The 17094-nt window shown below is 40.8% G+C and overlaps 1 protein-coding gene across 8 annotated transcripts in view; it reads left to right on the plus strand.

The window, feature by feature from the left end:
- Positions 1–17094, plus strand: part of MYRIP (myosin VIIA and Rab interacting protein) — a 185182-nt gene that overhangs the window by 87205 nt on the left and 80883 nt on the right. For all 8 annotated transcript variants that reach the window (XM_032442401.2, XM_085540493.1, XM_085540489.1 and 5 more), the window contains one exon: positions 6395–6616. In XM_032442401.2, the coding sequence (XP_032298292.2) occupies positions 6395–6616 (222 nt within the window). The remainder of the gene's footprint in view (positions 1–6394; positions 6617–17094) is intronic.

Consider the following 17094-nt stretch of genomic DNA (forward strand, 5'->3'; position numbering starts at 1 on the left):
AGGGATCCATACAGCATTGATTCTTGGAAAATGTATTCAGCTTTCGTGTAGAAATCTCTGATGTTGCCAGAGCTTCCCAGAATATCTGCTCTGTTGCTTCAGATTTGCTTCTCCCTCCCTGCTCCCCTTGCATCCGGAGGATTTCAAAGCCTATCAGTTAAGTGTTCTACAGAGTCTGTCCTCCTGCGAGAGCCAATTTGGTAGAAGAAAATGGGGTTAAATGCAATCTCATGATAATTTAAAGGTTTATAGAGTGAGAGGAAGGAATTTAAAATAATACCTGTATACTGTTTATTTCATTTAGCTACACTCTGGCATGTCATTCATTTCCATTTGGTGACAGACACTGATTGACAGCACTTGTGTCAGCAACAGAAAGGAAAACCTCACTTCAGCACCCCTAGCACAGTGTCTACAAGGAAGTAGTGCACAATCCATCATTACATCACCAGGGCATAGAATTGTTAACTGGTTAGGAAAGAGCCTGGTACAAGAAGGAGGGTGTTGGTTTAGGGCAAGTGAACCACATCTAATCAGGTGCCAAGGGGCTGCTTTCTGTCCAGCAAATTTGCTGTCTGATATGTGGTTTTTAGACCAGGGTAAGTGTCAACGTGTTGGTATTTTTCTGCTTCTGACAGCAGTGGAACTAGTTCAGCACACAGCTTCTACAGCTTGGTCTTCACATTTATTTTGTAGTACTTAATAAGAGATACGAAGGTGCTAATGCAGCTCTTTTCCCATTGTCAGAAATGTCAACAAATGTAAAACAAAAAAAGAAGAGAGAAAAAAAGTCCCAATATTTTCTCAGTGCTGGATTTCTTCCCTTTTAGAAAGAAATGCTTGATAGTGATAATGTTATTTTTCACAGTTCTATCCCAGGTTGTTGAAGGATAACTTTATTTGTTAGAGGTGAACTGTACATTCTTTCAGTGAGAACTTATTCAGCTGTGTGGAGCATCACTACCATGATGCTGTGGTAGCAATGACACTGGGGTAATATGGAGTCCATTCAGTCCCCATGTGGTTGTTGCAAAGCCTGATGTAAAATCAAAAGCGCTCAAGTAGGTTCTTATTCTTGTCCTATCACTTAACTTTAACTAAACATAAGTTATCCCAAGCTCCTAAATACCTTGTTATCCAGTGAGACCTCTGATGGCATTAAAGTTGCATGCCAATTGGCCCACCTTTCATCAGTCTGCTCCTGTTATGACTCCCTTCATGGTGTTCACGCCACTGGTAGCCACATGGTAAGTGCTCCTCCTTAAAGGTTTTCATAACTAGCCCTCTGTCAGTCATTATTAAGAATTGCTATTGATTTTAGAACATTACTACATCAGTTCTGGGTGCTTTTAAAACTCTTGTCTACTGGGTGCATTCCCTCATGTACTGTGCGTGTGGATGCTGCTTCCACTTTTTCCAATGGGAACATCACTGTATTCATTCTCACTTTACAACCCCTTAATGAGAGAAAAGTCAGCCAGGCTCCTCTGCCCACCAGTATTCAGTCTGAATGTACAGTAGTCACTGAACCTTTACTGCAGTTTATAATGGCAGCAGGCTGTCATAGTAGGTCTTTTGAGATAAGTGGCAAAGGCAAGACTTGGACAACAATTTTAAAGAGTTTAACGGGACATTATCATCAGTTAGTACATAGACAGCACCATCTTGCTCCTACTTCAGAAAAGAGAGAGGACAAGAAAAGTGAAAAGATATGTTTTGATAGGAATACCCAAAATTTAATAGAAATGAGTAGCTGAAAGGGAAAGAAGAATCTGAAGAGATACTAGTGAGATAGCGGGTAAAGTAATGCAGCTCTAGTTGGAATAATTTGACTATGAAATACTCATCATACATCAAGTATGATTGCAAGATAGAGTGAATAGTTATCTGATAACCATCCCTGAGCCTCTTAACGCTTGAATGCTGAGGTGGTGCCCCCCTCACACCCCAAAACCAGGTTTTTCTAGTTTTGAAGGATTTTTAGGATTATTTTTTCCTTTCTTTCTATCCCTGTTTTTTGTGCACTCCTACTACCTAATCCTCCCTGCAGCTCTGTTGCTGCTGCCGGATCAATATCTGTTTGCAGATGAAAGGGCTGTGTTCTTCCATTGGTTCCCCAGCTGCAAGGAGAGCATTTGCACATGTAGTAACATGGTTTCTTGACAGCACCAGCAGCGTGTAGAATACTGATAGGCATATGAAGTGTTAAATACACCATGAGGCACAACTGTGACTTGTGTTGATAGGTGCCTAGAAAAAAAGCCGCTTCTTAGGATAATGAATTAATTTGGCATTTACTTCAAAGGCACAGTGCTCTCACTTACTTGGCATTGCATTCACCTGGATATACACTTCTAGGGAGAAAAAACAAAATCAGGGCTTTTACGTGTAGCAGTGTCTTTTTTAACCTTTATCTCAAGCATATCCTAGATTTCCTTCCAGCTTATTTTAAACCCCGCAGCATTATCTTACAGTGGTGGGTTGGCAAGGTGTGTATTGCTGTTAATACAGAACTTGCAACTCCACCTGCACCAGCCCTTGAGCAGTAAACACAGCAACACCTCAAGGGGAAGCACACAGGGCCTTATAGGATTTCAGATTCCCTTACTGAAATACAGAGTAATTGCAGCTGTGGAGCTGTGTGAATATTGAACTGTGACTCAGAGAAATAGCAAATGTACTTCTATGAATATTAGCTGTGAATCTGTGGCCTGCAAGCATCAAACAGTAGAGAGGACTATATGGTCACTATTGAAAGATGCTGTAAAAGTGTTCTTTCAATATACAGGGAATTTCTTTGGAACAAATGACTTCATTGTTGCCACTGTGTGTTTTATGATAACAGCATTTGTACAGCAGATACCATTCACAAACCAGCAAAGCAGAATATCATTCTCAAAATGCATTCGAAAAATACATGTGGTGGTTGAAGAGGGGAAGAAGACTACTGACCTTCAGCGTATAATAGCAAAATCTAGGTTCAAACCAGGATACTAAGAAGTTTTCATCACTTGACTTTTTGTGAGATGACATGTCAGAACCCAAAACACTGACTGAAATACCCATAAATTCAGTGTTTGTTATGCAGATTAATTTGTACAGGCCTTTGGAAAATCTGAATGCGCATCTGTGTGTTTTGAAACTTATAATTCAAGGCCGTGCTCTTTGACAGAATTAATCTTGGTGACAGATGCTTTGCATATCTTTCTTCAGTTCTTATGTATTTAAAGGCAACGGGTGAAACAAAGCCACTTGAAATAAAAAATGAAATCCAATCTCAGATGCATTCACACAGCAGGAGTTCTCATCTCCACAGATCCTTATTGCCGCACTGCACGTAACTGTAATAGCTGCGTCTTCAGCTGTGACTTGAGTGATGGGGATCAGTTCTGTCATTTGTGGGTCCTACTCTTCCATCTTTTTCTCTGGAGGGTTTTTTTCTTTCCGTTGCCTTATTTGTGTGCACATTTTACACACTCATGAATTGCATTACCTCCTTGAGTACATAGAGGGAAATGGATACGTGGGAGTGCACACGCATTCACCCTCTTTGATCAGTCCCTTCTCTGTGTTTTGTTGAGGAAAATGGTGTTGCTTGGCTTGGAAAGGTGAAAGCCATGTAGATCCTGACCTGCCTCTTAGAAAAATCTGTCTCCCGTATGAGTGACTCCCATCCTCCTGTAAGTAAATGAGAGGATCAGCATTGCTGACTGCAGCCTTTTCACCTCTTTCCTTGGACAATTGTTATGATCCTCTTTCTTGCATCAAGTTGTTTGAATGTCCTGAAGAGAAAGACAGAGGCTTTCAAAAGTGTACCTCAGGTACCTTGAACTTCCCCTTGCACCTCCTGAATTTCAGTACCTACTGTTCCCTTTGACCATATAACTTACATCAAAGCAGGAAGATCCAGTTACCTGCCAGTGTTTATAGAGTCACAGAATTGCTTAGACCTTTAAGATCACCTAGTTCCAACCCCCTGCTATAGGCAGGCACACCTCCCTCTAGACCAGGTTGCTCAAAGCGCCATCCAGCCTGGCCTTTAATGCTTTCAGGGAGGGGGCATCCACAGCCTCCTTGGGCAAAGAGAGGTGTGTGAAGAGTAGTCTCTTGACTTCAATGACAAGCCCTTTTGACTGTCGTTTTAGCTGTTGGACCCCTAATATAAACTAGAATACCCTTTGGGAGAGGTAATATATGAGGGGCTTCATTTGTTAAAGCCGTTACACGGATGAGCATTGCTTTCTTTTCTCTTGGTTTCTTGTGGAACTGAAGCTTTTTCTTTCATGCATTTTCACTGCCTGCCTCCCCAGCCCTATCCTATTGACTTTTTGCATCCGTTGGCCAATTGTATTCCTGTTTAACAGTGAGGCAGATGCCTTAATGATATTAAGGTTCTACCCCTGTAATGAATGTTGGCAGCTGGGTAGAGGAGAAAGATGTAATTAATGCCTGTGCTGATGAAAAGGCTGCAGTGTGTGCTCAGCTTTTTTTAGGTATCGGGCTTTATTAGCTCTGTTGTAAACAAAACTGCCTGGTTTTATACTGTGCAAGCATCGTTGTAGTGTTTCAGTAGGTGCTTTTGCTTATGTGATTTATCCTGCTATATGCATTAGAGCCCTAGGGAGGGTTCAAAACACCATTGAGTGTGCAGGGTCGCACTACCCAGTATCAAAGAGTTGCTTATTCTGGGAGATAAATAAAGCCATGGGAAGACAAAAATCTCTTCTCACTGCTCCTTCCGACTTCAACTTCTCAGGTCTGACTGTCCCATATAACCTTCAGGATAATTCTGTCATTTTACATGAGGAAGCCAGCTTGACCTACATAACTCAGTCTTTTCCACTCATAATCTCTTATATTTTTTACTTTTAATTGTGCTATAAAAACATACAGAAATAAGAAGTTCGCCATCTGAACAAAAGTCATGAAGATTATTTGGTTGAAACTCTGAGGATTATTTATTTGATTTCCAGCAGGTGGTCTAAGATGGCCTGGCCTTTGTGTTAGGAACAAACAACAGAAAAATACATAGGTTTTGAAGCTTTAAACTTATAAAAGGTTTGTCTTTGGAATATAGTTAAATATGATGTATACTAGAGTTAAGAAATTACATGCTTTAGAACGCTACCTTAATTGCCTTTTAGACTTGAAGCCTGGAATAGACCTGTCAGACTTTCATAAAATAAGCTGGTTTTATTTGAGTTATGAACCTAAGGCAGAAATGGCAAATGAGAATATGTATAGCCTAGTCACAGGAGTCTTTTTAGCATTCCGAGCTTGGCTCTTAATGGCACTTACAGATGATCTTGGTTGAGTTTCTGAACAAGCACTCAGTAAGAGTATTCTTTTCTCTTCCATAGCAAGCTATTTAAGTGTTAATTTAAATGCAACTCACCGTGTCATGACTGTGTTCCTGAAACTTAATCTGTCTCTTGTGGTACCTTTAGGTTTGGGGATTTTCCTTTTAGGCTTTCATGTTACTCCAGTCTTATAAGTGTTTCTAGTCAGCATTTGGAAACAGTGAGTTTGCTATCACTAACTCTAAGAAACAGAATGGAGGAATATATGTATACACACACTGTTGTTCTAGGCTTTTTCCACCATGATTTTTATTAACCCTGACTTTTTTTTCCCCCTCTTAATGTAGAGACTAGCTGTGGATGCCAGTAACTGTCTACTTGCACAACTGTTTGTTCTAACTATTATTTATTATTCATACTTTAGAATAGATTGCCTAACTTGCAATAAATAAATAAAAGCACCGTGAAGTGGCAGATAACAAATTAATGAATACCCCACATAATGTCTGTCTTCTCCATAAATGAGTTCTTCTTTTGATATACAGACAACTCAAGGGACAGGCAGATGTTTTCATAAACTTTGCAGTTGGCACAGTATAGGTCTTAACAAAGGAAATATCTCTCTTAAAAGAAGTATGTGATTAACTTCCTTGACTGATCTATTACAAGTAATGAGGTAGATCAAAGCAAACTTAGCACTTTTTGTTGTCAAAACTATCGATCAGTCGTATTTTTTATTGCTGCACATCAAGTCCTTTGACTGCCACAGGCTGATTTGTGACTCGCAAAGTGCTCTGAAAGCAGCCATGTATTTTCAGATGCCTCTAGGCCTTTGTACAGCTGGAGAATGTGGAACAGCAGCCTGGCTTTGCACAGGGGTCTGTTGCTTGGAGCTGAGTGGAGGGAGGTGGTTTGCTCTGAGTCTCAGCTCAAAGTTTGTGTGGGTCAGAGAACAGAGGAGCTTTTGCTTTGCAGTTCTGGATTTAAAATATGCATTCTTGACATTCTTTAATACCTGCAAAAGTTACAACATGAGGACAAGGGAAGAGAAGAAAGGCAAAGACTTATACTTGTGTTCCTTTCTGTTGTTTCAGTGAAATGAAGCAGAAGTTGGATGAAGAGGGTAACAAGTGCAGCATCCTTTCCAAGCAGCAGAAGTTCAACGAGCACTGCTGTATTCGCTGCTGTTCACCTTTCACGTTTCTTATTAACAGCAAGAGACAGTGCCAAGACTGCAAATACAACATCTGCAAGAGCTGCAGCTCTTACCAGAAGAAGGAGAAGGCTTGGATTTGCAGTGTCTGCCAGCAAGCAAGGTAGGGACCTGTTGTTCAACAACCTATTGAAAGCAGCTATGGCCTGAGCCACACGTTTCCCTGTGTCTGTTGTAAGTAGTTAAATCTGGCGGGATGGGACGTGAAGTACCTGCTTATGGAGTGATTAATTTGTCCCTGAGATGTGATGTGCCTGTTTTTCTAAGGGTTAATTTGTTCTGAGAACGTTTGGCTACCTGTTGCATTTCCCAAGCTTGTTTCTCTGAACTGATGAATCAGCACACGCTAATTAGACACAGCCTGCACAGAGCTGTGATCTTAAATGTCTAAGTGACTAATGTAACCTGAGAGCTGTTAATTGTTTTTCAACAAATCCACTGATAGGTTAGGGAGGGAAAGGAAAAGTGTTGGTGACCTGATCATCCAGCTGTGAATGTGTTTTGGAGTGCTTTTCCTAATGCTGGCTTGTTGGCGGAGATGCTTTGTGCTCATTTTGGCAAGTAACAGTACAAAACAGCAGGGCAATGTTATAATGCTTAATGTTTGTTAAGGAAATGCTACCGGGTTTGTTTTTGCAAGTGCCTTTGGTGATTTGCTCTTTTTCACCCTTTTGAGACTAACATAGCCAACACATTTAAAGTCAGTACCACGAAACCAAAGCTAATCCAAGCAAACATGTAACAGCAACAAAGGGACTGCTCCCTGGAGCACGACTGTGATAGTCACAGAATCATAGAATCACAGAATATCCTGATCTGGAGGCAATCCAGAAGGATTGATATTGTTGATATTGCAGTCAGGTACCAAAAAGAGCTTCAGCTGCAGTGAAATAACACTGGCTCCAAAATTCTACTTGGTCAGGGTGGATGAAATAGCTCGATTCCTCATAGTTTAATTTTGTACATTGGTGACTAAAATAACTGAGCAAATGTGACAGAGATGGCTGGGGGTCAGAGGATAAAGGCAAGAGTAGAGTCACTTTCCAGGGCTATACAATATTCCTGTGTTTACCAAGGACTCACACTTGCTTCTCATCAACACCCATGTGAATTTTAAGCTTTCACATCATACTGCTGGAAGAAGAGTGTACCATTTGACACAGGGTGTTAAAATCATGGGGTCCCAAGGTGAGTGATTCTGTGTTTCTAAAGGCCAGCCTGTGAGCCCAAAGGGGGTTTTATTCCCCAGAGTATCTGCTGCTGCTCTGCCTTTTGCCTAAGAAAACCTGCTCCTCCACCCCTGTTGAGGAGACAGAAGAAAGATGGGAGTCTCTTTCCCAGCAGTACAGATTGCTGCAGAGCCAGTGCTCGTTTCTACTTCATTCGTTCTACTGTTTCTTACAACACCCCTTCCCTCTGCTTCTGCTGTGCTTACCGATATATTTTGGTTTGTGAATAATGATGAACTGCATTTAAAATTGTTTTTCATTACCTCAGCAGAAAAAAAAAGTCTGAGAATAATTTTGTTTTGGAAGGAAGATTTTCAACTGTATTAAAATAATGCTATTTTTTGACCTTCAAAGTCTTCTTTGTCTCATATTCACTCACTTGTAAGGCAGTTATAAACATTTTTCTTATTTATGGGACCTGAGCTCAGTTTGAGTTATTTTTAAGTGCAAAAAATTACCATTACTGCTAATCATTTTATGCCCATTACATCGTACAACTTACAAACCATCCCTGCAGAGGAAGCTGGGTCCTGGTTTAGCTTTTGTTGTTTGGTTTTGTTTAAGGGAGGGCATTGTTTTGAACTATTCTTTAGTATTTCTTTCAGGGAAGAACCCCGGGGAATTAGCACAGTCTGCTGTCATTTGCTGTACCCTTTTCAGTGAGTTATCTGCCTGGAGGAGCATGGACGATGCTCTGCTGCTGCTCTTCAGGTTCTCTTTTTACATCTATTATTTTTTCCTCTAATAAGACAGCACAAGTAGTAGAAGTGTTTCATTGCTTAGCTGCTGCTTCTCTGCACATCTGACTACATCACAGAATAGATACTGGGCTAGAAGCATCTCTGGGGTCTGTGTTTTCAGACTGTTCTTTTTTCTCCCTCCCTATTTATTTTTCTTGAATTATCCAGGGTTTAATTTTGTAATGCTCTGCTATGCAGAAAGCAAACTGAAAAGCTATGAATGCTTGCAGCTCTGACTTCATTCAATGATGTACTCATGCTCTTCAGCTCTGCTCTACAGTAGTGCTGGAGCAATACGCATCTAGCATATATTTTGAGTCTGTTGTCCAGTTTTCCGATGTCAGAATCAGTTTTCTTACTGTACAAGAGGCCGTAAGGCATTCTTAGCAGAAATTTTATTCTTTTAAAGCACTTTGCCTCTTACCGTGCATCTTTTAAGTATTACGTGATTCAGCTCAGCTTAGAATCTCAGTACTCAGAAATGTCTTTTAGCAAAGACATTGATGATGTGTTTGGGCAGCCATGTGTATCTCTTTAAGTGTTTCTGACTAGATTCCAGGCGCAGCTACTTTGCTCTTTGAATTAACACCTAGCACCAAATGGGGGGAGGAGGGGAGGAATTTCCTCATTTATTAGCAATAGGGCATGGTTTCTGTTTGTCTAATGTCCTCAGATTGAAGTCTTTCCTTACCTCTCTTTTCCAAATAAAAAAAGTCATATTGTAGAGCACCCCACTAATAGTCTAAGCCCATATTTTTGTCAACTTTTCTAAACCAATCATATTGTACTACTTAGCTGTAGGAGAGAGCGCCTACAGCTCCCTCAGAGTAAAGGTACACAGACATCTAAGGGCTGTTCACCTCAGCTTTTTCACTACTCTCCAGCATTCTAGGTTCCCTTCTTCTGGTCTCACCGTTTATATATTAGAAGATCCCCATCTCTGTAGTCAATGAGAACGTGTACACCTAATACTTTCATACCTATTCATCCATCTGTTGTGTGATTCTCTTGCTTGTTCTCAAAACCCTAACTCAGATGATGAGAGTCCATCACCTGATGGCCTCTTTGAACTAAGCTTTGAGCAGAAAGGCATTCCCTGATTTGCAGAGCATCACTATTCTACTCCATGGAAGCTGCTTTGCTGTTTGTGATCCTTTACTAATGCCAATGAGTAACACACGGAGACCCATATACTCCTTTTGTCTTTAACAGTGCTGCATAAACTCAGACTAAATAATACATTAATAGCAGTAGTCTAAGCAGCTCAAAATGAGTCCCAAAAACTGTCGCTATGGTTGCTTGCAAGACAGATTTATTTTAATGTATAAGAGAACTGGATTTTTTGTTTTTCACATTTCCAACATTGGCTCAACCTGCTGTGCTAATTTGGCTGCTTCTATTATTTATCTTCATAGAGTCTCAATCCAGAGTTATTTTTTGCACGTTCTTTACAGCACTTTCTTTTGAGCTAGCTTGTAACCAGACTCAAGCAATTAGCATCAGTAGCAAATCTAATTGTCTCAGTGGAACTTGAGAATGAAGTAGATTAATTAGATATGTATTAGCTTTTTAAAATATACATTACAGTGAGAATTAAGAACAATTAATGTCAAGTCTACCTGCGGCATCCAATGCATTTGTCTCCGACTATCAGTCAGATAGTGCATTGGAAGCCATACAACGTAATATAAAAACAGAGCAGTGCTTCTGATGACACAAAAATTTGGCAAAGCCTTGGGGTGGTACTTGAAACAACATAGCGGTTCTAGTTAATAATTGAACTTTATATTTGTTGATACATGTAGCTGTAACAAAACAGTTGGTTTCATGGCTTAGTTGTGGAGAGCTAATTAAAGTATAAGGCTGCTTAGCTAAACTTGTTTTGTGCTCAAGCAGGCTGAGCCATCTGCTGAATGGAAGCTGAAGCTCCTTTTAGATACTCTGCTTCAGCTGCGGCTTAGTATGTACCTATGTGTGAGTTGGGCATTAGGGGCCTGCACGAGGTCCCTGTCTGACAATGGAGATACAGAATTTGGATGCAGTCATGTAAATGCCAGGAAACGTGTATCTTTCATTCTGAGATAGAAATGTATCTTTCATTCTAAGATAGAATTGCATTGGGACTGCGGCTTGGTGTGCGGAAAAGCAGGGAAAATGATGTTTTGGTTCTGATTTTGGTGGCTTTTCTTTTGTTGTTGGTTGGTTGTTTTTTGTTGTTTTGTTTGGTTGGTTTTATGTCCTCTAAATGATCCCAATCATATCCCACATAAGGGATTTACTAATTTTAAGTAAGTAGGAGTGAAAGTTGTTTTCCTCAGCTGCATGTATTTGTAGAAATGGATGCGATTCATTCTAAAAATGCCTGCTGCTCTACTGCATTTTTCTTCCTCCTTCTCCCGCCATTATTTCTGGTTTATAACCTATCTCTTTGGCTCCTTCTGCTTACCGTGAGTTGATACTCTCTCTGGAAGCTTGTGGAAGCATCACAGAGGCTCACAGATGCCAACTACTTCTGCTTATGGCATCCCTGAAGAGCAAGGGCAGTAGCTTATGTTTTGCACAAGAGCCAGGAGCAGCCTTTAGTTTATGCAGTTTTTCCATAGCTGGGGAGGAAAAGAGAGGGGGAGGGATGTGCAAACTGGTTGCTTTGCCAGGTTGATCTCTGCTGGAGCTTTTTTGCTTGTTTGTTTGTTTTTTTGTTTCGTTTTGCTTTTTGTTTTAAATCTATTCTGATCTGCCTTATTTGTTTCTAAAGTACACACAAGGAACAGTTTCAGTTCTGCTAGGCAGAGTAAAGCTGTACTTGCATAACACAACCAACCGCAGTGCTGCACTCAGTCTGAGAAGAAAAAAAAGTAAAACCAGAATCGGTCAGGAGAGTAGATGAGAGGTTTATTAAAACAGCTGAATTGAAGCGTTAATTAATGTGGTGATCTTTCCTAGCTTTGAGTAGCCTGGGGAGTGAGCGTGCAGCTGAGTGCCTGGAGGACTGAGCTGTGTTTTAGGAGATCTGTGTTCCTGTTTTAGCTGTTCTCGTGCCTCAAGCTTCCTCATGTGCAGAATGGATTTAATGATGCTGAGTTCTTGGAGGTCAGTGCTTGAAATGTTAAATCCTGTGGCTGTGAAGCGCTGGGTATTAACTCTCATTATCAAAGTTTTCCTACAGTCAGCTAAGGTAAAACCTTGGCTTTGTGCATCCCAGTAGCAGAGAAGAGGAAGAGCGTGGATTTTTGTAGGGGCTGGATCAAGATAGAATATTGCAGCTTTATTTTCAGTGCCAATACGTACAAGTTTGCCTGTGTTGACCACACGTTACTGAAGTTTTTCCATGGCACAAATGAATATTGTATAATTAGTGTGCAGAAATGTCGGTGGTGCTGAACTGGGACATGAGTAAAGAGGGATGGAACTGTTTTCTTTCTCCATAATAAGCAACATGTGAATTGCAGATTGGCCTTATTTAGCTTTACAACAGCCAAGGACTTTCATTGAAGCTGGTCAGTGGAAAGCAAATTAAAAATACCCAGAATTCTTTATTTTAAGTGTGGTTCTTCCTGTGTGTTGTGTTGGACAAACCCTCTGCTACAGCAGACTTATGAGGCAGCAGTTGGGGCTGATAGGTGTAACATACCACAGCCAGGCATTTTGGGAATCTGAGAAACCTCTTTGAATCAGCCGTTCCTTGTCCATTTTGGGACCACAAGACACTTAACTTGCCCAGTAGAGGTGGGTTTCTCATTCATGTGTTTTTTCCCCTCTCGGTTCGGTTTCTGCAATGCCTCTTAGCCTGAGATTGTTTAGGAAATGTTTTTCAAAGCATGTTAATGTGAGAAAGCTTCTAAACTTCCTCTTCTTTTTTAAATACCACTGGGTCAGTTTCAGTGGAAGCTCCCTTGGGAAAAAAGGCAATGAAGCTCAAGCAATGAATTTACCAGTGTTTACTTTGAGTTGAAAGAATAAAAAGAAGCCAAACAAGAAAGAAGGAAACAAAAAATGTCATTTGTTTAAATTGTGTTTTTCCAACTTCTAGATCAGATGTTCCATTTCTGGCTCAAGACAGAGCGTCTTCCTTCTTCATTGAATTAGAGCTTCTTTTTATGGTCTCTGTCAAATGACAACTAAGTTGAATTATTATTTAAGGTGGAATAAAATCTCATTTCAGTTGTTACGTCTTATTATGCCTTATTACCTCTTTCCATCATAAAACACAAGTGATAAAGAAAAATCATGCTATGGCTGGCATTTTAAAGGAACCTTTGAATGGAACAGAATGGACTTTCAAGTAGACATCTTTAAATGATTGATATAAAAGCTTGTTGTCTTATTTGACATATATTCGGTTCCATGAGCATGCAATTGCTGAGTCTTCAGGTCTCCTCCTGCTACATTTGTGCAACTGTAAAGCTTTGGGAAAGCACAAAAGTCAGTGACCTGCTCCGGCTGCCACTGACTTTGCCACTTCAAAGAGTGAAGTCAGGACTGGCGCATGCTCTGCTGGTTCTGTGTGTGGGCATTTTGCTCTTTCTTGGAAAGTCTGACCATGGAGATGCTGGGTTTGTAATGTTTTGTGGGCCTGGTATGAGTTAAAAGTTCAGGGTATCAAGTAGGGAGTTCTCTGCAGTGAAAGAAGAGTCTTCTCCCATCTTAGGAGTGCAGTGTAGCTGTTATTTATACTGGTATCCTAAGCCCCTCTGTTATTATGAGTTATATATGAAGGTTGTTTCTACAGTCCACAAGTAATTCAGATTCTTTTGTGCCCGATTATATTTTCATTCCCCTTTCTGTGGATCCAAGACCCTCTGTAGGTCCTCACTACTTTTTTCTTCCAAAGGATTTATCCCGTTGGCTGTGAACAGCTTCCCAGTTATGTGTGAGTACCCTCAGAAAGCAATGTTAAGTGCTGTGGTTTGCACTGGTTTTCTTTTCTTGGTGATAAAATTGGAAATCCTCCAGACTTACAGCCACTAGCCCTGGATGGCAGTAATAAACGTGTCTTTCCTCTAGCTAATGTGCTAATTCATTCAGTCTTTGAGAGCTAATAGACAACCCTTGTGTTTATCTTATATCCACAAATAAAATTATTTTAATGTAGGGAAAACCATCTGTGACCTGAAGCTGTTCTTGAGGCTGCATCCTCATTCACTTCAAGTTGATGTTCCTTTTATTTTTTGCAAAAACAGCATCAGAGGTGAAGACTGGATTTTGACAGAGTGCCTAAATAAAAACCTTCTCAACTAAAACACTTTGGAATCAGCTGATTGATCATAGCAAAACCAAACCTTTCTGCTCGTTTTCAGATCAGTATTTGATTTCCCATATGTTTAGGAATTTCTTTGATAAAATGGGAAGTATGGAATTTGTGGAGCTGTTTTGTTAGTCCCCTTGCATAGGGGCTGTTCTGTGATCTTGCTTCATTTAAGGGAAGTAATCTTTGGAAGGTACAGGGATGGCCTTTGTTGCTTTAGCTGTGGTACTGATTGCCCTTCTCATTTTGATTTTAGACTTAATAGGCAGTGAAGCTTGTTGCAGTTGGGTGAGTGATGTCACTTGGCAACATGTGCAAGTGGATGCACTCGTGGATGTCCTCAGTGACTCCTTTAGGTCTCACCTCTGCCCACCAATGCGCAAGCTCAGGGGAGCTTCTCCACACTGTAAGGGAGATTTCCTTCTCTTTTCATGAGACTCCTGGGAGATAATTAGTGGTAAATGGAAGAGTGTGTATTTGATTAAGGAATAGTCTGTTCCATCACCTGTCATAGTCTGAGGTTGTGCAGGAGGTTAATAGAATAAAGAAGGCAGTGTGGTTCACACAGTCTTCAACTGGCTGATGACAAATTGATTTTGTGTGTTTTCCAGGCTGGTCAGCATGACAACACACCGGGTAGAGGTTGGAACATAGAAGCTTGAATGAATGCTTGCGTGATAGAAGAGGTCATGGGAAAGCATGCATCACTAGTCACAGTTGTAACTGGCTCACTGATGTGTTTGCAATGCTTCATAACATAGGGGACTTCTTAGGTTCTCTGTAGCTGTAATTGCCAGGAGTGCTTTCAGTCTCTGGCAAGACAAGAAGTGAATTAGCATCAGAGTCAAGGAAGGGATTTATGACTTGTTTCCCCTGTCCTGCACGTTCACAGTTATCCATGTATCTCTCTGCAAAGGCAGTGCTTATATCTGATCAAAAATGTTTTTGGAAATTATCCTGAGAGGAAAAGGAATTGTGTAGAGTGCTGTACCATGGAGTGTCCGCTGTGAATCACATTCTGAGTATCTCTAGTGCCGGTACTTCAGCAATCCTGAGCTATTCAATTTTGTGGAGGGAAGTAGTTCTGTTGCAACAAAAACCCACCAGCATTGCAATCAGTCCTTTCAGTTCTATGATCTGTGCCAAATTCCTGCTGGTGTTTTGCTTCTAGGATCAGAGAGCTATTGGAAGTAAGGAAATTTTAAGTCAGTACTTTAGAATTTGGCCCTCTGAATCAGATTCTTGGAGAACAGAAAGTAGACCATGGAAAAGACACACAGCAGTTGTTTCTGTGAACTCCTAGACATCGTGTGGCAATAGATTTTCTTGTTTCTTGTCAAGGAAATTATGATTAGAGACTGAATATTCTAGTGGAACCCCAATTTTCCAAACAGTCTTATTTTCAGAAGTCAGAATTTGAGTAGCAAGGGTTGGTTTTCAAACCTGTGCAGGTGTTCTTGAATCTATTCCTTGTAGCACATTCAAGTGCCGCATTTTCCACTTTTGGTGTTTTCTACTCGCTAGCAAAGAACGTGGTAAGAACAAGAGAAGTGGAAACAAAATAAAGTGAAAGGAGATTGACAGGATAAGTAGAAGGAGGAGGTTGAGGGGAATAGTGCAATTATAGTTTGAAAAATTAGTCACGTAACGTGTCACTGTAATTCCCAACTTGAAATTAACAGCACGTATCTCCATAAAAGATTAGTAACACTGGAGAGTGATGTTTGGGATCCTGAACAGCTCTTCCAGCGTGTAGTTTGCAAATTGGTTGACAGATACCTGCCCCTCCTGCTCCATACACTACCATATTCCCATGCTTACTGTAATTAGTGCCAGCAAAACTGGTACTGCAGTTAGCAAACTGGCTATGACTTTGCAGTATGCCTGGTTTATGGATAGCTAGGAGCTATCACATCATAATTACCAGTGTCCTCCTGGTGTCCTCTGCCTCTTGTCCATCTCTGGGCATCTAGGAGAACAGGCTGGCCTGCTTTCTCCCTGTGCTCCCCTGTGCTTGTAACATTTGAGCTTGGGGTTCAGCCAGGTTTCCACCCATGTTCCAGTCCACTTGTGCAGTCTGTACCTAACCAGTATGGATACAGGCAGACAGTGAGATGTGACTGGGGCCCTATTCTTGGTCTATCGTGATCTGTCTGTATTAGTCCAAGACACAAAGGTGGCTGTGCATGTTCTGTAGTTTCTAGGTAACTAGATACCTGGAAGATGGATACTTGAAAATTTTTCATGGTTCTTCTTTGCAAATAAGAGTCTGAGATAAAACACAGAGGTAAACCGGGAGCTACAGACTTTGCCAACCTCACTATAGGGGCTTTTCTCACTTTTAGCTGTTGCTCACTCTTGGTAGTAGAATTGATGGGTGCCGAATGTACTCAGGTGCTCAGCCTAAGCTGCAGCAGTAGCTCCTAGAGTAATTTGGCTGTGAAAAAAAGTTAAGGAAAGTATTTCAGGACAGAAGTTCTCTGTGATCTAAGAAAGCCATGACTTCAGCCCTGCAGGCTCTTCAGTGTGCTTTATTCAAACTCTCTGACTTCCAAAGGGATACAAAGCATGATGTTAAATGAGCAAATATGCAGACTTTTCGAGGCTTGGTCCAAGTTTGGCAGTGTTTGACAGCTGCAGTTACCCAGATGCATTTACTGATGTTAAGGAGTCATCTTATGGAGTTATTGCTTTGGAATTCTGCAAGTCCAGACTCAGCTCCCATTCTTCCTTCAGACCATCACTGTCCAGAGGCAGCTATATTAAGCTTTGTGCACTTTAAATCTTTATTGGTGAAATATAATAGAGAATGGCAGCAAATTCATTTGTGTTTCAGTGTAGAGCTTCTCGGTGAATGACTGCCTCCACAGTCTGCTCAAATCTCAGGTGCAGATGATGGCTGTTACCAGAACGCAAGTGCAGATCAGCACCATTTCTGAACTCTCCTTCACATATCTGGGCGCCTTTGTGTGTGTCTTTCAGCCTTTTCATAGCCTTTGTCAGTTCTTGTCACGCAAAGATTCTGCTCAAATACACTGCTCCACACTTAAAGGCACACAGATACACTGCACATTCTTGTACCCTTTCTGTATCACAAAGAAAGCTGCTGTCCCAGCACTACTGAGGCTGGAAAGTGTTAGCTCACAGAATTACATTTTAAAATAGAAAGTGAATTTATGCAATCTGATCGACAAAGCTTCTGAATTGTGCTGAATCTCGTGAGCTGTCTAATATTTGCACACGCTTTTCATTTAGGTTATAAAGGCATCATTCTGGCTTCCAAAATTATTTGGACACTTCCATTTTGCTGGATGATTGCTGACGCTGATTCTGTGCAATTCAAATGTCTTTGGATAGTTTATGAAGG

Source organism: Coturnix japonica, chromosome 2 (genome assembly GCF_054131305.1).
Source record: "Coturnix japonica strain WE chromosome 2, WE-NBRP24, whole genome shotgun sequence".
NCBI classification, from domain to species: domain Eukaryota; kingdom Metazoa; phylum Chordata; class Aves; order Galliformes; family Phasianidae; genus Coturnix; species Coturnix japonica.